Source organism: Oncorhynchus masou, chromosome 24, assembly GCF_036934945.1.
Source record: "Oncorhynchus masou masou isolate Uvic2021 chromosome 24, UVic_Omas_1.1, whole genome shotgun sequence".
In the NCBI taxonomy this organism is placed as follows: Eukaryota; Metazoa; Chordata; class Actinopteri; order Salmoniformes; family Salmonidae; genus Oncorhynchus; species Oncorhynchus masou.
Genome location: NC_088235.1, coordinates 79,528,553 through 79,549,759, shown reverse-complemented (window position 1 = coordinate 79,549,759; position 21,207 = coordinate 79,528,553). Strand labels below are relative to the sequence as shown.

At 41.7% G+C, this 21,207-nt stretch overlaps 1 protein-coding gene across 1 annotated transcript; it reads right to left on the bottom strand.

The window, feature by feature from the left end:
- Positions 1–1,670: 1,670 nt before the first annotated feature.
- LOC135512756 (E3 ubiquitin-protein ligase RNF126-like) lies at positions 1,671–6,533 on the bottom strand. Its single transcript, XM_064935101.1, has 9 exons — positions 6,415–6,533; positions 5,168–5,226; positions 4,917–4,977; positions 4,458–4,696; positions 4,199–4,267; positions 3,988–4,057; positions 3,735–3,828; positions 3,457–3,572; positions 1,671–3,232 (listed from the first exon to the last, which is right to left on the bottom strand). Exons 1-9 carry the CDS (start codon positions 6,487–6,489, stop codon positions 3,077–3,079), a joined length of 939 nt encoding a protein of 312 aa, XP_064791173.1. The 5' UTR covers positions 6,490–6,533; the 3' UTR covers positions 1,671–3,076.
- Positions 6,534–21,207: the final 14,674 nt, after the last annotated feature.

The window sequence follows — 21,207 nt, the reverse complement described above, 5'->3', positions numbered from 1 at the left end:
ATGTAGTTAGATTGTAAAGATAAAGATGTATTTAAACTCTAAATAGTCATCCACCCAAAACAGTACAGATGGAAGGGGTAATCAACGAAGGGCTATGCGGTCTGTGGAAAATAATGAACGACGTGGAAGATGTGTTTCACGACGTTAGCAGAGTGGAACTGACCTTCCACGGAGTTGCATTATTCTCCAGAGAACGCATAGAGCCCCGAGATAATTATCCCTTTCATACATACCATGGTTATATATTTTTTGCCGCTATAAATGTGTTCAACGTCCACTCCTTTTAAGTTGACGGCCTGTACATGCTCAGTTTGGCCGGATGACGTGTTGCTGCGCATGAGTTTAGCTAGCCAACGTCGCCATGACATCGCCTATCGAGTTAGCAGTTTATTTATTTTATTTAACCAGGTAAATTGCCTAAGAACAATTTCCCTTTTACTGCAAGGACCTGTGGTATAGTTACAGGGTAGAGGAGGTGGGATGAATTAGCCAGTTTGAAACTGGGGGTGATTAGGAGGCCATGATGGTATGAGGGCCAGATTGGGAATTCATACGGTTTTTAACAAACTCCCCTTCGGAAAATGACAATAAAGCAAATGCTCAATTTTTGGGGGGGCATGTTACTCATGGATGTTATTCTCGCACAATAACAGACAACCATTTATTATGGTTTACTCTTAAAGTGGTTCAGGAAATCTCACTTAATAGGTAGGTGTATCAGTGGCAATGAATCTAGAGACCCACTACATTTCTTTGGAGGAACTGACAGCTTGAGCAATTGTTTTGTATTATAATATAAACAGAATTGTGGCAAGCAATTCTTCAAATATAAGTTTAAGACTTGCCATGTCTACTCTTGCAAATGTACAAGTTACTCGGTTTAAGAAGCTAAAAATGTGAACTCGTTCATGATGTTCATATTAAAAGAGAGGCACCAATGTTGCATTGGGTGTATTGTACAATAGGCATATTCAATGATACTTAAAGTACATTAGATACCGTGTAATTAAATATTTGGTCCTAAAATACAGCATGCACTGGATTTGTTGTGTAACGTTTATCCAAGACATGCCCTTTGTTGGATCTCACAAGTTTAAAAAAAACTGGACAATTATTTTCCCTTAACCAAACACCTTGCCAAAGAGGGGTGTGTAATTTCCAGTGTTGGTCATTAATGAGTTCATTGTATTACCCTCTGGTGAGTTCACAACTTCTCAGGGTAGTAAATGTTATATCATTGCTCTAAATGGGAGTATGAGACACCCAGAACAATTGTTGATTATAGCCCTTGAAAACAATCGTTATGTCCATTATGCAACAAGGCTTTGTTTTATATAGGGTGACAAAACAATTACCTACAATTCCAAACTGTATTGAATAGTTGTTTCAGGCAACCACATCAGAGGGTTGCGTGACAAACAGTAGCCATTTTGTATTACACTCCCACCTAGTGTCAAACCCATGTCGTCATGAGGAAATGCATAAGTAATAGACTGAGTGACTGAAATCTACTAGATAACCCATGAGTAATAAGATATTGGTCTGATAGCATTATCATTTCTGGGACAATATATAAATTATATAGATGTTTGAACTACCGAGCACTAAATGTCCATCCATACATATTTATGATAAGCTTATATAGATATAAATAAACCAATATAGAATCATTCACTTGAATATTGAGCGGTAGCACCCAAAACAGCTTTATTTTTAAATTGATTGTTTTGTTCAGGGGTTTACATCATCTGCAAATCAATATTTCACTTAATTTTGTGATTTTTTTTACATTTAACTTCATGTATAAAAAAAAATGCACGGAAACTCACTGATTATGTATGATTGAATAAGAAAAAAGGCTGAGTTAGAATGTGTCTAGAAGGTTAACTACAATGGATTTTCCCTCTGTAGTTAGAGGAATTCAGTAACATTTGACAATCCAGCATCCAAACAAATTTTCCAAAAAGCCCCAAGCCAAATGTAGTTTGTTTCTTAATTGGAAGAGCAAAACAATGATATCAGTGCAACTTAAGTCAGTAAGAAACTTCGATATCCAAATCAGGTGGACCATACTTATACTCAAACTGGAAATAAAATTATCCTCCATCACTACAACAGTGGATGAATCAAATTATTTAAATATTTTAAAAAGGTGTGGGCTACAAAGAATCAGAACAGTGCAATTTGAGGCCATATGGCATAGTGCTACAAGCACTGGAAAGTTCCCGGGGATGAAGGGGGAGTGTAGTTGAGATATATACGTGATGTGTATGGTTGCGGTGGGAACAGGTGGGTGTGATCAGGTGTAATGTCGTCAATGTTGGTTGAAATTTGTGTGCATCGGTTTATTGGTCTTTTGTTTATGTAGGGTTGTTATTGTTTGAGAAAGTTTTTTTTTTTTTAAGTATGAATGATAAATTCATACGTACTTTTGTTAAAAAAAAAAAAGAAAAACTTAAAATCTGATAAGATGTTTCCAATCCATGGAAACAAGATGCAGAATCCAAACCAAGTAGACATCCTATACTTAGCCTCCTTTCTCCTCCACTCCTGAAAGTTCAATTTTGAGGCCTACAACTGTACAGATATGGATGCAACTTAAAAAAAAGTGAATACAATATATTTATCCTTTTTCACAAATTGCTGTGCATCCAAAGTATTAAAATTAATATACCTCTCATTGTAAAACAACTCTGTCTTGGTAAGAGACCAGAAAAAACCTCCCACCCTTGTCTGCCCTCAGAATGCAGGACTAACTGGCTTGACCGGTTGTTGCATGATGAGATTATCCAGAGTGACCCCCCCCCCCCCTCCTAATGTTCCTATTCTCCCCAGGCAGGGGGTCAGCCTTCCACCCGGCAAGGCGCACCATTCCTGAAGGCTTGAGGAGAGCCTCAGGTGGGGAAGAAACGCATCGACTTTCATTTGATTGGATTCCTGCTGGCTCCAGTCCAGTGTGAGACAGCGCTCCAAGTGAGAATGAGACTGGGTGTGTGCTCTTAGTTCCCCTCTACAGCCAGAGACTGGCACCCACTCAGGGCAGTTCACAGGGTGGTGTGAGGTGGGGAATGTTTTTTTAGCAGTTGTTGGCTGAGTTCTCGTTGTTGGTTGAAGTGGAGGACGGGGGTGTAGGGGATGAGGCCGCGGCAAAGTTCATCCCTGATAGACCTGGAGGATTCATAGCGGTGTTCTGTCCACTCAAGCTTTTCCTGCACACTGGACATGTGTCGTGCTGTGGAAGCACACAGTGGCACAAACACAGAAGACATCACTATATAATTAGTCATCTTCAAGAATTTAAAGTAGGGCCAGTAGCTTTTACTGACCACTTAACTTGCCTTGGAGAATATATGTGGGCCAATATATGTTTGTGGTTAGGTGATGGGGGGGGTAAGGTCATATAGGTTTTGTCAATGATAGCACTAAAATAAGGGTATATGAGTGGAAAGGTCTTACCTGTTCAAGCCAAGGTATTATGCAATCATTATGAAACAAATGATTACATGGAAGTTGCCTAACATTTTCTCCAGCACTGTAGTCTTCTTTACACACTGGACATTCTAGACCTGAGACTGGAAACAAAACAAATTCAAGATGTACATGCCTTAAAAACACCACCAAACCCTATGACCCACAGACCTCCGTAGAAAAAGAACAAGACCACAACAAGTCCAGCCCACAGGTGATGCAATTGACTGTGCTGTACATGTGTGTTAATGTTCAGGGTCACTCACCAACATGCTCCTGTGTGATTGGGACTGTGGGAAGGCTCTTGATTTTGTCCCTGTCAGCTGGGGGAGGCCCAGTGTTCTCAAATTGATTTAATAACTAAGGGACACATAAAAAATACATTTTTATTTCATACCACGCAGATCTTGCTGCCCAAACGCAACCATTTTCACAATGCAAATATGCAGGCATTTGTGTGCTTTTTGCCAGTTAATTTAGAAACTTTAATAATGCGAGTGGTAAACAGTCAATACGTACCTGTGTAATGATTGCATCTAGTCCGTTGGCACCCCAGGCATAATCCATGGGGTTTGAGTGGAGCACGCCCCTATAAAAAGGAATAAAAAAATTTAAAAAATATCAGATGGAAGAAAAAGAGTCAGTTGGCTGACTTCAAAGTTTAACATAAAAAATGAATTTAAAAAAGGGGCATAGTACATCCCAGTATCCTGAGACTAATTATACTCACCAGGGTCCCACACCAATATTTGGCATTGCCGTAGGGGCGATTATTCCATTCACTAGCTGCTGAATGATTCTACACATGACAAAAAAAACATGATTATGTTATGCATGCATCCAAAAATGAAACCTAATTTCCTCATTGCTTACATAGAACATGGTTGACAAGCTAAATCATCAAAGCTCAGAGGAAAAGAGACAAGCCTGTCACTGGGAACTGCTGACAGGTCTAAAGTTAAAAAGGTCCCACAAGTCACTGAGCTTACCCCTCTAGAGTGGGCACTCCCTCATGTCTCCCTGCCTGTCCCCGGATGTCATGGCGGCCGCGAGGTTGCCTGGCGCCGTAACGCTGCCGTGATGCCAACTCCTGTTCCCGCCGGTTCTCTGTGTCGCGGTTGTCCTCTGTTCCCTGCCCCGCTCCAAAATCAAAGGAGTCGTCAAAGACACCCAGAGCAAATTGTCCGTAACCCGATGGGAATGTAGCCATGTGTGAAGAGTCCACATTCTACAAGAAAAGGACATTTAACATACAGCCGCATTCATAAATTACTTGGAGTTCTTTCTGTATTATTCAATGTTAATAGTCAACAGAAATCCCAACTACATCAAAATTCAACTGATAGAATCTTTCCAGAATGCACAGAGGTGTGCTTTTGTGTTTGCTAAGATAATATCGTGGTCTAGCCTGGGTTTATCAATAAGCAGAATGAATAAGCTGCAAAAACCTCTAACGACTGTTGGTTCTGATCACCGCTGGAGATGGTGGCTGTGGACCCATTTTCACTGCTGTTCAAGAAGAGAAGCATAAAAAATAACAGTTAACAATTTTGGAGAGATGTTTTTATATTTGTGCACACCCTCTTGACCAGATTGGTGTAATCATAGGTGAAAAGTTATGTGATGCCAAGTGACAAAATCAATTGAAATCTTTAACCACAATGTCAACAGTATGCCTGCCATCACACATTTAACAAACCTTCTTTCCTCCAGCAGTTCCTCAATGAAGCCAGATTCACACCGTGGACATGTGTAATCCTGCAAACAAATATTACAATGACTTTAGGTGTCCTTTTCACATTCACTACCACACATTGAGCATATAGCTATTGAATTCCTACTTCACTACATTCAACCATGAACGTGGACAGCTTCAAAGAACATGCATAATCAACAAATAATCCTGGAAGGACTTGAAATGTGTTCAGTATGTTATTCAGTTGTCATTAGCACCAAACTGGGGAAAGCCTACAGATGAACATTTCATTGTGAGACACACCTTTAGTATACTATGACAGATTGTTCCAGGCCCTGACTGTTATGCTGGTGTGATTTAACTGAATGGCACGCACACAGAAAGAAAGCAACATGCCATTGTCAATGACTAGCATTTCAACACTAGACATAATATTTTACATTTGGCATTGGAATATGCCAGCAAATGACCAACCTATGTATACGCTTTCTAGAGATAACCTTAATGCCATAATGGAAATATTTACAATAAACTGTTCCTTGGAGAGAATGGTTAATTAAGTCAATATCTCACGACCAGGTAAATACAAATCGTCCTCTGCTGCTGCTGAACTGGATGTAGTCATAAGGCCTACAGGACGTTTGGACACTGAATGAAATCCTTTAGTAATCATTCATTGCTAATCTGGACGTAACTGTCATCACATGCCATTGCCAAGCATTGCTGACTGATATCAAAGGACGTTCTGATGCATTCCTTGGCTAAGAGTGCTTGTCCCATCATGTCTGATTTCTTGCTAGCTAGATATGTGAGTCACATTTATATCTTGCATAAATGTAATGCCCTAGCTAAGTAAACTAGTTAGCACGTACACAGCCAAGCTAGTTACAGTAGCTAGTTACAACCGACGCAACTCGAGACAGGCTGGCTAATTAACTAGCCATCTTAACCGAAAACCATATCAGATACGGTTAGGTTAGTTGGTTAACCAGATAGCGAGTCTCTGATTTCACACACCATCATTCCAGCTTAAAATATTAGCTAACTAGTTCTCATTAGATAACTGTCAGTTGCCAGACATGGACAATCTGGTTAGCTCACGTTAGCGTACTGCTTAGCTAGATACTAGCCAGAGTGGCTGTTAGCTAGCTAGAAATGTTAAGGACTCCAAACGTTCAAGACCAACATCAATGTATCTACTCTCCACGACGATTGTCTTTAACTTCTTGCTTCTTGTCAACGTTACTTACCGGGAGGCGAGGGCTGATCTCTTCCGAACATCTGTGACAGAAAAACTGTCTGGGCCATGGAGGTGCTTCTGCCATCTTTTTGGTTGTAGAGGGAGAATGTACGGCGAAATGAAGGGGACAATAATCATTCGCTCACTATAATATAGGCATGATGTCTCAGTGAATGTACGACGGGCTATAATGAAACACATCAAATGTCTTAAATCTGTATTATTCAGTAGGTAGCTAAAGAAAAACAATGGCATCTTTATTTAGGCCTAAATTAGCATTTTCGTTGCACTAGTTTCCAGTAAATTAGCAATACAAAACATCTTAATGTGCTTCACTGATGTTTGTTGTATAATGCTAAGGTAAGAAGCAATACTAAGCCAATATGCATTTCTGATAGTTAAAAAAAATAACACGAACAACATACATTATAACAAGAAATTCCGGGGAATAATGAAGCGCTATGTTCTATTTCACTTTTCTGATGGCGGGTCTACGCAGTATTGCCACATGGTGGCGCTTTTGTGTCCTAAGTATAATTGTTTTTTTACTGATCTCCAGCAAATATTGCCCCTCAGCAGGTAAAGTATTCTTCATATTAATGTACAGGATTGTGGAACATTTTGTGACCAGTTGAGAACCTATTGGCAACCTTTCTTTCACCTTATGTAATACTGAAAGATCCAGAGTCCAGTTCAAAAAATAGATAATGCTGGTCTATTCTATTACATATTTTGGGGGATTTTACAATTGATGTGTATAAACCCTGGCTGACTGACAGGGGGCTCTGTATTGAAGCCACCGTGCAGCCATATTTTGGAAGCTATAGAAATGCATTTATTAATGTCTACATTTGTTTTTGACAAGTATATTCTATTAGACACCTTACTGCATATGTTTGAATTATATTATGTGAACGGAACATAAACAAATAAAATTAAAAAATATAGCATTTATTCACAGTATAGGTCTACTAACAAATATATTTTTTTATAACTAACCCTTTATAGACCACAGCCTGTCGTAGTAGGGAGCGCCTACTCTGTGAAGTGCGCATGTGCAATAACTCAATTCACCCTTGCATTCCTTCTAAACAACGCAAGTTTTTAACTATGTCGAAGGGTAAAATCTACAGAACTTAGTCTACTCTGTACGTAACAGATTGTAGTTTTGGGAACAGAAAACTGTTTTGAGATCAAAAGTTTAATCGATGAGAAAATGTGCAATATCTCGGCCAAAATCCATCTCATACCATCTTCTCCCACTGCCGGCCAATTGGCTTCTTCTTGTCACCATATTTGGTAGTGAGTGGAAACGCAAGCCGGATGCTTCAGATTTATACATCCGGTGAAATATCTGCCTAATTGTTCTATCTGTGGTAGTAATGTTACTGCTAGTGATGTCTATACCCCCTGGGTTGCTATTTCTATGTTTTGGTCATTGAGAGGCTTTGAAGCCACCGGTCGGCCATATTGGCACTGCCCAGGTGGAACAGTGCTCCACAGGAATTAATGGAATCCTATAGTATTTCAATTAAATGTTTTAAGGACAAAATTATGTCTTTAAGCTTTTTTTGTTGTAGAGGGGACAGTAACATTAGTACTCTCATTTAAAAATATATATATTATTACATTAATGTTTAGCTCGCATATTATTTAAACGTATGCATTAAAGGTGTCTGTAATATAATAAACGTGTTAAAAACGAATGTAAACATTAACAAATGCATTTCTATAGTTTCCAAAATCTTTTTTGACAATGGAATACCAAGATGGCTCCGAGGTGGCTTCAATTCAGCACCACCTGTCAGTTATCCAGGGTTTATACACATCATTGGTTACTGTCCCCAATTCATCATATAAATACTAAAATACACTTAATTTTGTCCATGAAACATTTTATTGAAATACTCCTATGGAAGACTTCTCATTCTGGGGAGTACCAATATGGCAGCCAGTGGCTTCAAAGCCTCTAATTGGCCAATGCATAGCATGACTCGTTCCAGGGTTTATATATACACATCATTGGATTTGACAAGCTGTGGGTTTTAGAGATATTTTAGATATACAAAGTTGATAGTTTGGATCTATTTATCTGTTGTCAATGTACATAATATACTGAACAAAAATATAAACGTTATGCTCAACAATTTACAGTTCATATGAGGAAATCAGCCAATTTAAATCAATTCATTAGGCCCTAATCTATAGATTTCACGTGACTGGGAATAAAGATACCCATCTGTTGGTCACATATACTGTACCTTAAAAGAAATGGGCCTCAAAATTATCTTGTCACAGTATTTCTGTCCATTCAAATTGCCATTGATAAAATGCAATTGTGTTCGTTGTCCATAGCTTATATCTGCCCATATCATAACCCCACCGCCAACATGGGGAACTCTGTTCACAACATTGGTCTGCGTTTGTGAGGCGGGTTGGACGCACTGCCAAAATGTCTAAAACTATGTTGGAGGCAGCTTATGGTAGAGAAATGAACATGACATTTTCTGGCAACAGCTTGGTGGACATTCCTGCAGTCAAAACTTGAGACAACTGTGGCATTGTGCTGTGTGATAAAACTGCACATTTTAGAGTGGCAATTCATTGTCCCCCAGCACAAGGTGCACCTGTGTAATGACCATGCTGTTTAATCAGCTTTTTGATATGCCACACCTGTCTGGTGGATGGATTATCTTGGCAAAGAATAAATGCTCACTAACAGGGATGTAAACACATTTGTGCACAACATTTGAGGGACTTAAGCTTTTAGTGTGAATGGAACATTTCTGGGATCTTTTATTTCAGCTCATGAGTCATGGAACCAACACTTAACAATTGGCTTAGCCTAGTGGTTAGAATGTTGGACCAGTAAGCAAAAGGTTGCAAGTTCAAATCCCTGAGCTGACAAGGTACAAATCTGTCATTCTGCTCCTGAACAGGCAGCTAACCCACTGTTCCTAGGCTGTCATTGAAAATAAGAATTTGTTCTTAACTGACTTGCCTAGTAAAATTTAAAATAAAAAAAACATGTTGTGTTTATATTTTTTGTTCAGTGTAGTTCAAACATCAAATTTTAAAGCATTTTCAAGATTGCACTGCCCAGGTGGTCTTGTAGTTATGTTAAAGAGGAGAGCTTGATTGATAAGACCCAGGGCACTATGCAGGTCTGTTTTTATTTTGGAGATGAAAAATACTTCTCCTTTAATATTTCACTCTTTCACAGGTAGCTTTAATGTTATCTCCAGAGAGCCATAACAGCAGTGATTTATGGTCAGCTCTGGCAGCTTTGTAAGATACTGTATCACTCCAGCATCCAGGGGTATTGAGTTTACTGTGCTACCTTGAGACAAATCTCCAGTATTTGGCACCACATGTTGAGAGTAAGTAGGAGTTTCCGCCTGACTGTCCTCTAGCCAATCCCAGCTCTCCAATCTGCTCGGCTGATTTGATGTGTTATTTTATACTCCTACCATACCGAAACCATTATGGTTTTGCAAACACAGAAGTCTTAAAGCCATAGACCCAGAATGAAGCCTAGTAATAAAATACATCAACATTAAATTATGTCAAACTAGGATACTTTTGATTGATTTGGACTAAATACAGTTGCCATTTTATTGCCAATATACCTTTAAAACTAATTAGAAAAACGGCATAGTAAACACAATGTATAAATTGCCCAGCCTAATATACAAATTGTCATGGCCTTTACAGCCTTGTGTGTAGTTATGCCTTTTAAAATATTTTCCATCACATTAGTTAGTTTAATACAAGGACTGCTTCTCTTTATCAACTGAGAACATTTTTACAGTGATAGGATTTAATGTGGATGGAATGTTCTGCCCATAGGAAATACATAGTAACCCAGTCAGTTAGTCCACAGCTCCGGTCCTGTACCCTGTGGTGTCTGATCACTGTTGGAACTGGAGGGGCACTTCTGTTCTATGGGCTGTGAATAGAGAGGTCTGATAGCACTAAGGTTGCTATGTCTAAGTTGCTGAGGTAAGCTATTGCCTCCCTGCTCCCAAGTGTGCCATCGCTGCAATCCAATATTCATTGTTGCACTTAAATCTGGGGAGTGTCTGTGAGCAGACTGAGCAGACCAGGGTCAGAGACAGGTCATGTGAGCTGTTGGAAACAATGCAAGACTGAGCAAGCCCTCTGATCATGCCACCGAAGTAATATGGGGTTGAGATATTGAATTGATAAGTGTTGAAAATAGAACTGAGCTTACCATTCAAGTATTTTAAGGTGTCCCTGAGTCATGTAGAAGTAAGATATGGTGACAGGCAGCAGTTCAATGTGAAATATGCTGAATAGCTCAAAATGTGTGTATGCCTAGAGCAGGGCTGTTCCTGGTTTTTCGCTCTAACCACAGTTGTAACTAACCTGCATCAGCTCATCAACCTGCTAATTATTAGAAGCCCGGCCTAGAGTAAATGGGATGGATTAACACTGTAATAAATAAAAACAAATTTTATTGGTCACATACACATATATAGCAGATGTTATTGCGGGTGAAGCGAAATCCTTGTTTTCCTAGCTTCAACAGTGCAGTAGTATCTAACAATTCACAACAATACACACAAATCTAAAAGTAAAATAATGGAATTAATATATAAATATTAGGTCGAGCAATGTCAGAGTGTTCTATACATATGAAAAGAGTAAATTAGTAAGTAACCATTATTAAAGTGACCAGTAATACCATGCCTATATACAGTGCCTTCAGAAAGTATTCAAACCCCTTGACTTTTTCTACATTTTGTAACGTTCCAGGCTTATTATAAAATGTATTAAATTGTTGTTTTCCCGTCATCAATCTATAGTCGTGGCCAAAAGTTTTGAGAATGACACAAATATAAATTTTCACAAAGTCTGCTGCCTCAGTTTGTTTGATGGCAATTTACATATACTCCAGAATGTTATGAAAAGTGATCGGATGAAATGCAATTAATTACAAAGTCCCTCTTTGCCATGCAAATGAACGGAATCCCCCCAAAACATTTCCACTGCATTTCAGCCCTGCCACAAAAGGACCAACTGACATCATGTCAGTGATTCTCTCGTTAACACAGGTGTGAGTGTTGACGAGGACAAGGCTGTCTATCATGCTGATTGAGTTTGAATAACAGACTGGAAGCTTCAAAAGGAGGGTGGTGCTTGGAATCATTGTTCTTCCTCTGTCAACCATGGTTTCCTGCAAGGAAACACATGCTGTCATCATTGCTTTGCACAAAAAGGGCTTCACAGGCAAGGTTATTGCTGCCAGTAAGATTGCACCTAAATCAACCATTTATCGGATCACCAAGAACTTCAAGAAGAGCGGTTCAATTGTTGTGAAATAGGCTTCAGGGCGCCCAAGAAAGTCCAAGCGCCAGGACCGACTCCTGAAGTTGAATCAGCTGCGGGATTGGGGCACCACTAGTACAAAGCTTGCTCAGGTATGGCAGCAGGCAGGTGTGAGTGCATCTGCATGCACAGTGAGGCGAAGACTTTGAGGATGGCCTGGTGTCAAGAAGGGCAGAAAACAAGCCACTTCTCTCCAGAAAAAAGCATCAGGGACAGACTGATATTCTGCAAAAGGTACAGGGATTGGACTGCTGAGGACTGGGGTAAAGTCATTTTCTCTGCTGAATCCCCTTACCGATTGTTTGGGGCATCCGGAAAAAAGTTTGTCCGGAGAAGACAAGGTGAGTGCTACCATCAGTCCTGTGTCATGCCAACAGTAAAGCATCCCGAGACCATTCATGTGTGGGGTTGCTTCTCAGCCAAGGGAGTGGACTCACTCACAATTTTTGCCTAAGAACACAGCCATGAATAAATCATGGTACCAACACATCCTCCGAGAGCAACTTCTCCCAACCATCCAGGAACAGTTTGGTGAGGAACAATGCCTTTTCCAGCATAAGGCAAAAGTGATAACTAAGTGGCCCGGGGAACAAAACATCGATATTTTGGGTCCATGGCCAGGAAACTCCCCAGACCATAATCCCATTGAGAACTTGTGGTCAATCCTCAAGAGGCGGGTGGACAAACAAAACCCCACAAATTCTGACAATCTCCAAGCATTGATTATGCAAGAATGGGCTGCCATCAGTCAGGATGTCGCCCAGAAGAAAAAAGTTAATTAACAGCATGCCAGGGCAGATTGCAGAGGTCTTGAAAAAGAAGGGTCAACACTGCAAATATTGACTCAATGCATCAACTTCAACTTCATTGTCAATAAAAGCCTTTGACATTTATGAAATGCTTGTAATTATACTTCAGTATTCCATAGTAACATCTGACAAAAATATCTAAAGACAGTGAAGCAGTAAACATTCTCAAAACTTTTGGCAACGACTGTACACATAATACCCCTTAATAACAAGGTTAAAAGGTTTTAAGAAATGTTTGCTAATTTATTAAAAATAAAAAATAGAAATATGATGTTTACGTAAGTATTCAGACCCTTTACTCAGTACCTTGTTAAAGCACCTTTGGCAGAAATGACAGCCTTAAGTCTTCTTGAGTATGCTTGGCAAGCTTGGCATACCTGTATTTGAGGAAGGTTCTCCCATACTTCTCTGCATACCCTCTCAGGTTGGATGGGGAGCATTGCTGCCAAACTATTTTCAGGTCTCACCAGATATGTTTGATCGGGTTAAAGTCCGGGCTCTGGCCAGGCCACTCAAGGATATTCAGAGACTTGTCCCAAAGCCACTCCTGCGTTATCTTGGCTCTGTGCTTAGGGTCATTGTCTTGTTGGAAGGTGACCCTTCGCACCAGTCTGAGGTTCTGTGCGCTCTGGAGCAGGTTTTAATCAAGGATCTCTGTACTTTGCTCCATTCATCTCTGCCTCAATCTTGAATAGTATACCCGTCTCTACCTCTGAAAAACACCCCCAAAGCATGATGCTGCCACCACCATGCTTCACCGTAGTGATGGTGCCTGGTTTTCTCCAGATGTGATGCTTGGCATTGAGGCCAAATAGTTCAATTTTGGTTCCATCAGACCAGAGAATCTTGTTTTTCATGGTCTGAGAGTCTTTAGGTGCCTTTTGCAAACTCCAAGCGGGCTGTCATGTGCCTTTTACTGAGTAGTGGCTTCCATCTAGCCACTCTACCATAAAGGTCTGATTGGTAGAGTGCTGCAGAGATGGTTGTCTTTCTGGAAGGTTCTCCCATCTCCACAGAGGAACTCTAGACCTCTGTCAGAGTGACCATCGGGTTCTTGGTCCCTTCCCTGACCAAGGCCCTTCTCCCTCGATTGCTTAGTTTGGCCAGGCGGCCAGCTCTAGGAAGAGTCTAGGTGGTTCCCAACTTCTTCCATTTAAGAATAATAGAGGCACTGTGTTCTTGGGGACCATCAATGCTGCAGAAATGTTTTGGTACCCTTCCCCAGATCTGTGCCTCAACACAATCCTGTGTCAGAGCTCTATGGACAATTCCTTCGACCTCACGGCTTGGTTTTTGCTCTGACATGCACTGTCAGCTGCGGGACCTTATATAGAAAGTTGTGTGCCTTTCCAAATCATGTCCAATCAATTGAATTTACCACAGGAGGACTCCAATCAATTCGTAGAAACATCTCAAGGATGATCAATGGAAACAGGATGTACCTGAGTTCAATTTCGAGTCTCATAGCAAAGGGTCTGAATACTTACAGTTGAAGTCAGAAGTTGACATACACTTAGGTTGGAGTCATTGATACTTGCTTTCAACCACTCCACACATTTCTTGTTAACAAACTATAGTTTTGGCAAGTCGGTTAGGACATCTACTTTGTGCATGACACAAGTAATTTTTCCAACAATTGTTAACAGACAGATAATTTCACTTCTAATTCACTGTATCACAATTCCAGTGGGTCAGAAGTTTACATACACTAAGTTGACTGTGCCGTTAAACAGCTTAGAAAATTCCAGAAAATAATGTCTTGGCTTTAGAATCTTCTGATTGGCTAATTGACATCATTTGAGTGAATTGGAGGTGTACCTGTGGATGTATTTCAAGGCCTACCTTCAAACTCAGTGCCTCTTTGCTTGACATCATGGGAAAATAAAAAGAAATCAGCCTAGACCTCCACACCTCCACAAATTGTAGACCTCCACAAGTCTGGTTCATCCTTGGGAACAATTTCCAAATGCCTGAAGGTACCACGTTCATATGTACAAACAATAGTATGCAAGTATAAACACCATGGGACCACGCAGCCGTCATACCGCTCAGGAAGGAGACGCGTTCTGTCTCCTAGAGATGAACGTACTTTCATGCGATATGTGCAAATGAATCCCAGAACAACAGCAAAGGACCTTGTGAAGATGCTGGAGGAAACAGGTACAACAGTATCTATATCCACATTAAAACGAGTCCTATATCAAAATAACCTGAAAGGCCGCTCAGCAAGGAAGAAGCCACTGCTCCAAAACCAAAAAAGATTGTACTTTTGGAGAAATGTCCTCTGGTCTGATGAAAAAAAAATAGAACCAATGTTATTTTTGGAGGAAAAAGAGGGAGGCTTGCAAGCCGAAGAACACCATCCCAACCGTGAAGCATGGGGGTGGCAGCATCATGTTGTGGGGGTGCTTTGCTGCAGGAGGGACTGGTGCACTTGACAAAATAGATGGCATCATGAGGGAAGAAAATTATGTGGATATATTGAAGCAACATCTCAAGACATCAGTCAAGAAGTTAAAGCTTTGGACTTCCAAATGGGTCTTCCAAATGGACAATGACCACAAGCATACTTCCAAAGTTGTGGCAAAATGGCTTTTGGACAACAAAGTCAAGGTATTGGAGTGGCCATCACAAAGCCCTGACCTCAATCCTATAGAAAATGTGTGGGCAAAACTGAAAAGGTGTGTGCGACCAAGGAGGCCTACAAACCTGATTCAGATACACCAGCTCTGTCAGGAGGAATGGGCCAAAATTCAACCAACTTATTGTGGGAAGCTTGTGGAAGGCTACCCGAAACATTTGCCCCAAGTTAAACAATTTAACGGCAACGCTACCAAATCCTAATTGAGTGTATGTAAACTTCTGACCCCCTGGGAATGTAATGAAAGAAATAAAAGCTGAAATAATAAATAATTCTCTCTCCTTTTCTGACATTTCACATTCTTAAAATAAAGTAGTGATCCTAACTGAACTAAGACAGGGAATTTTTACTAGGATTAAATGTCAGTAATTGTGAATATGAGTTCAACTCTATGTAAATAATGGTTTTCAGTTTTTAATTTTAATACTTAATACCTTTGCAAAAATGTCTAAAAACCTGTTTTTGCTTTGTCATGATGGGGTATTCTGTGTAAATTGCTGTGGATTTGTATTTGTTGAATCAATTTTAGAATAATGCTGTAACATATCAACATGTGGAAAAAGTAAAGTGGTTTGAATACTTTGTAAAGGCACATAGGGCAGCAGTGTACTTTACGTGTGTTTCTATGCCATTTATCTAAGTACAGATGGTAATAGAAATCGCCAGACAGGTCCTTTAGGAACAGCATCGCTGGTACCGTCAGAGGAACAGAAAGATATTTTGTGTATTGGCAGCCATTGTCCCGGGCATGCTGGTAGGATGACTGTCACCCCAAAGAGTTGTTCCAGACACTCCAGCAGGGATTGCCCTGCACAGTTCCTCTCGCCCCCGAGTACCTAGACACACAGCAGTAGCACATTTCCTGGCCCTCTTAGTCATGCATGCGTCACTTATTTTTGCTCCCACTGAACAAGATCCCTCTCCTACACATGCTGGCGGAAGCCATGCGTCACAAGAGCTGAGCATCACACTGTAAAATCCCAGAAGTGAGTCCCAGAGTTGAAATATGTCAGTAGTTAAGGAAAGAGTTGTGCCCAACAAGTCAAGACAGACATAAAACTCCTCAACACATAAATTAAAGTGCCACTTAAACACAGGTTAGGCAGTGTGGATTGTCTGCCAAACTAATTCCAGGCCATGAGATCTTCTCTTTGCTCAGCTCATCCAGTGTTTTCCATTGTGTGACTAGACTCTGTGTCATACACACTGGCCGCACTGCAATAGTCCATTAGCTTTGGCAATTACATCATTATACAGCTAAGGAAATATAGACGTCAGTGTGGTCTGCAATAACATGTGTGCACAATTAGCAACAAAAATCCAATCTCCTCTGTCATAGTAAATGTGATCTTAGTCACTCTCTGCACATGCTCTTGCAATACCCAAGAGATCTTGTGCTTCTACACCTGCATTGCTTGCTGTTTGGGGTTTTAGGCTGGGTTTCTGTACAGCACTTTGAGATATCAGCTGATGTACGAAGGGCTATATAAATAAATTTGATTTGATTTTGATTTGATATCATGGTAGTTTGAGAGTGACTTTATGACTCATTGATTCACTAACACATTATTACAGTCTTCCCTGGACATGTCTAAGACATGAGTGTGAACACAAAGTGTGCCTCCATCCCTAATCTCGGAACCAGGTCACTATGGTGAGGAACGGTGGCCACAGCAGACATATTCAGATCCATATTTGCATATTTCCCAGGGTGCCTTTTCGAGTGAATTTTATAGTTAGCAGTACCATCCATGACTGTGTTTGCTAGTGACAGAGACATTGCTTTTGCAGTCATTCAGTTTCAGTTCTGTGGCCTTCACCATTATATCCTAGGTGAATATGTAATCATCAAAATAAAATGATTTAAGACAATAATTTACTTACAATATTTAATACAGCCTTATATGATGGCTTAGTTTTACCCATATTCAGTGGCCTGAAATTCATAGGTTTTAGGCCACATCGGGCCTGCAAGTCACGAAAGTGAAGTGTAATTCCTATTGGAATCCAGCCAGAGTTCAGATATTCACCCTCAAACTGCATTCAGAATGACTGCCATGGTTGGGAAGACTAAGATATGAGACTACCTAAAGCATCTCAACTGGAATAACCATTTAAGTAACGGGTGCAATAAATCCAACTAATTTACGCTGCGTTTAGACAGGCAGACCTATTCGGATCTTTTTTTCACAAATTAGTCTTTTGACCAATCAGATCAGCTCTGTAGAAGAGCTGATGTGAAAAGATCTGATGGGATTGGTCAAAAGACCAATTAGTGGAAAAAATATCAGAATTGGGCTGCCTGTCTAAACGCCGTCAGATTGGACTAGTTTCTAAAAAATGATGCTCTTTATATTTGTGTAGAATAAGATGAATGAATCAATCAATGTACATGCATAAACATAGATATTGAACAGTGGCAACCCGTCATTCAGGGCAGGTGGGGGCTTTTCTCCACGAGGAGGTGATATTATAATGTTTTTGGGTCTGTAACCATGTTTTCCAGTGAAAGTTCAGTTATAAACCCATGTAATTCCAGTTGATATTGCGAGGATTATTTTGTTTGCGCAATGTGCTGTCTGTGCTTCGGTATAAGCCTTTTCTCTATGAAGTGGATCCTTGTGAAAGTGTTTTCCTTCCTTTTTAGACCACATAGGCCTAATAATATACTTCAAATAGTAGGCTAACCGCGTCTCTCTCTCTCGCTCTCTCTATCTGGTGACTTAAAGAATAATAAAATAAAATCTGAACTAACACCTACCTGAATCTCTGTCTGTGTCCATTTTGAAGGTGCTGAACGAAGGCCTAGCTCTTCGCAGCTCGTTTTCTTGCACTTACTTATAGTTAGAGCTTAGTGTTAATGATAAAAGAACAAACATTATGAATCTACTGAACATAAATGTAATAATGTTTGTGTATGGTTCAAGAGTCAAAACTCATTTCGGCATTCATTATTATTGAAGGAGAAAATGTTTTTTTTATCGAGTTACACAAATCAGTAGAAACCATATTTATTTAAGCAAGTCAGCCATATCAGTTTTTTTTAAATGGCAGTAAATGAGGCTGCAAGAGGAGGCTGTACTGATAGCCAGGTGTAGCGGGGGAACAGCTTTATGTCTGTCATGTCTTGTTATGTCTGTTCCTGTCCTTTCTCTTCACTCTGTCTCTCTCTACTGGTCTTTTTAGGTTACCTTCTCTGTCTCTCATTCTTCAGCTGTTCTACATCTCCCCTAACTAGTTCATTCACTCTTTCCCACCTGTTCTCTCTTCCCCCTCTGATTAGGTCTCTATTTCTCTCCCTGTTCCTGCTACTTTCAGTGTCTGATTCTTGTTTGTGTTTTTGATGCCAGAAGCAGGCTGTCGTCCCGTTTGCTTCCACCTTGTCCTATCCTGTCGGAGTCCGCCTGGCAGGTGCATCCTGCATTATACTAACGTTCTTTTTGTTCCATTGACTACGTTGGAAGAGGATTTATGCCATTCCTGTTTTTCATTAAAGAACTCTGTTTTCTGTTAAAACCGCTTTTGGGTCTTCACTCAAGTACATAACAGAAGAATCAGACCAAGAATGGACCCAGCGGCTCCGGACCCTTTTCACTCCGCCGTCGAGATCCAGGGAGCGATGCTAGGCAGACACGAGGAGGAATTGTCTGCTGCTCGACATGCCGTTGAAACCCTGGCCGTCCAAGTCTCCGACCTCACAAGACAGGTTCACCAACTCCACCTCGATCCACCGCCCACTTCCAGGGTTTCCGAGTCTCCGGAGCCCAGGATCAACAACCCGCCGTGTTACTCTGGGGAGCCCACTGAGTGCCGCTCATTCCTCACTCAGTGTGATGTGGTGTTCTCTCTCCAGCCCAACACTTACTCCAGGAGCGCAGCCCGCATCGCCTACGTCATTTCTCTCCTTACCGGACGGGCGCGTGAGTGGGGCACGGCAATCTGGGAGGCGAGGGCTGAGTGTATTAACCAGTATCAGGACTTTAAGGAGGAGATGATACGGGTTTTTGACCGTTCTGTTTTTGGGGAGGAGGCTTCCAGGGCCCTGTCTTCCCTATGTCAGGGGAATCGATCCATAACGGATTATTCTATTGAGTTTCGCACTCTCGCTGCCTCTAGTGACTGGAGCAGCCGGCTTTGCTCGCTCGTTTTCTGGAGGGTCTCCTCGTTGAGGTTAAGGATGAGATCCTCTCCCGGGAGGTTCCTTCCAGTCTGGACTCCTTAATAGCTCTCGCTATTCGCATAGAGCGACGGTTTGATCTTCGTCGCCGAGCTCGTGGAAAGGAGCTCGCGTTCTCCGTTGCTCCCCTCTCCACATCACTGCCACCTGCCGCATCACTGCCACCCTCCTCCGCCGGCTCGGATGCTGAGCCTATGCAGCTGGGGGTATCCGCATCTCGGCCAAGGAGAAGGAACGGAGAATCACCAATCGCCTCTGTCTCTACTGCGGCTCCGCTGGTCATTTTGTCACCTCATGTCCAGTAAAAGCCAGAGCTCATCAGTAAGAGGAGGGCTACTGGTGAGCGCAACTACTCAGGCCTCTCCTTCTGGATCACGCACTACCTTTCCGGTCCATCTCCGCTGGCCCGGTTCATCTGCTTCCTGCAGTGCCTTGATAGACTCTGGGGCGGAGGGCTGTTTTATGGACGAGACCTGGGCTCGGGAACATGACATTCCTCTCAGACAGTTAGGGAGCCCACGGCCTTGTTCGCTTTAGATGGTAGTTCTCTCCCCAAGATTCAGCGTGAGACGCTGCCTTTAACCCTCACTGTCTCTGGTAATCATAGCGAAACCATTTCTTTTTTAATTTTTCGTTCACCTTTTACACCTGTTGTTTTGGGTCATCCCTGGCTAGTGCGCCATAACCCTTCTATTAATTGGTCTAGTAATACTATCCTATCCTGGAATGTTTCTTGTCATGTGACCTGTTTAATGTCTGCTATCCCTCCTGTTTCCTCTGTCTCTTCTTCACAGGAGGAGCCTGGCGATTTGACAGGGGTGCCGGAGGAGTATCACGATCTGCGCACGGTGTTCAGTCGTTCCAAGGCCACTTCTCTCCCTCCACACCGGTCGTATGACTGTAGTATTGATCTCCTTCCGGGAACTACTCCCCCCGGGGTAGATTATACTCTCTGTCGGCTCCCGAACGTAAGGCTCTCGAGGATTATTTGTCGGTTTCGCTCGACGCCGGTACCATAGTCTCCTCCTCCTCTCCCGCCGGAGCGGGGTTTTTTTGTTCAGAAGAAGGACGGGTCCCTGCGCCCATGCGTGGATTATCGAGGGCTGAATGACATAACAGTTAAGAATCGTTATCCGCTTCCTCTTATGTCTTCAGCCTTCGAGATCCTGCAGGGAGCCAGGTTTTTCACCAAATTGGACCTTCGTAACGCCTACCATCTCGTGCGCATCAGGGAGGGGGACGAGTGGAAGACGGCGTTTAACACTCCGTTAGGGCACTTTGAATACCGGGTTCTTCCTTTCGGCCTCGTTAACGCTCCAGCTGTCTTTCAGGCACTAGTTAACGACGTCCTGAGAGACATGCTGAACATTTTTGTTTTCGTTTACATGGACGATATCCTGATTTTTTCACCGTCTCTCTCGATTCATGTTCTGCACGTGCGACGCGTCCTCAGCGCCTTTTGGAGAACTGTCTTTATGTGAAGGCTGAGAAGTGCACTTTCATGCCGCCTCTGTCCCTTTTCTCGGTTCCGTTATTTCCGCTGAGGGCATTAAGATGGATCCCGCTAAGGTCCAGGCTGTCATTGATTGGCCCGTTCCTAAGTCACGCGTCGAGCTGCAGCGCTTTCTGGGCTTCGCTAATTTCTATCGTCGTTTCATCCGTAATTTCGGTCAGGTGGCAGCTCCCCTCACAGCCCTTACTTCTGTTAAGACGTGCTTTAAGTGGTCCGTTTCCGCCCAGGGAGCTTTTGATCTTCTTAAGAATCGTTTTACATCCGCACCTATTCTTGTTACACCTGACATCTCTAGTCAGTTTGTTGTTGAG

Excerpts from the sequence above, each read along its gene's own strand:
- LOC135512756 (XM_064935101.1), bottom strand. The coding sequence starts at position 6,489 with ATGGCAGAAGCACCTCCATGGCCCAGACAGTTTTTCTGTCACAGATGT. Across the intron at positions 4,697-4,916 it reads AGAACCAACAGTCGTTAGAG|AATGTGGACTCTTCACACAT; the intron begins GTTTTTGCAGCT and ends CTTTTCTTGTAG. Across the intron at positions 4,058-4,198 it reads AATATTGGTGTGGGACCCTG|GGGCGTGCTCCACTCAAACC; the intron begins GTGAGTATAATT and ends TCCTTTTTATAG.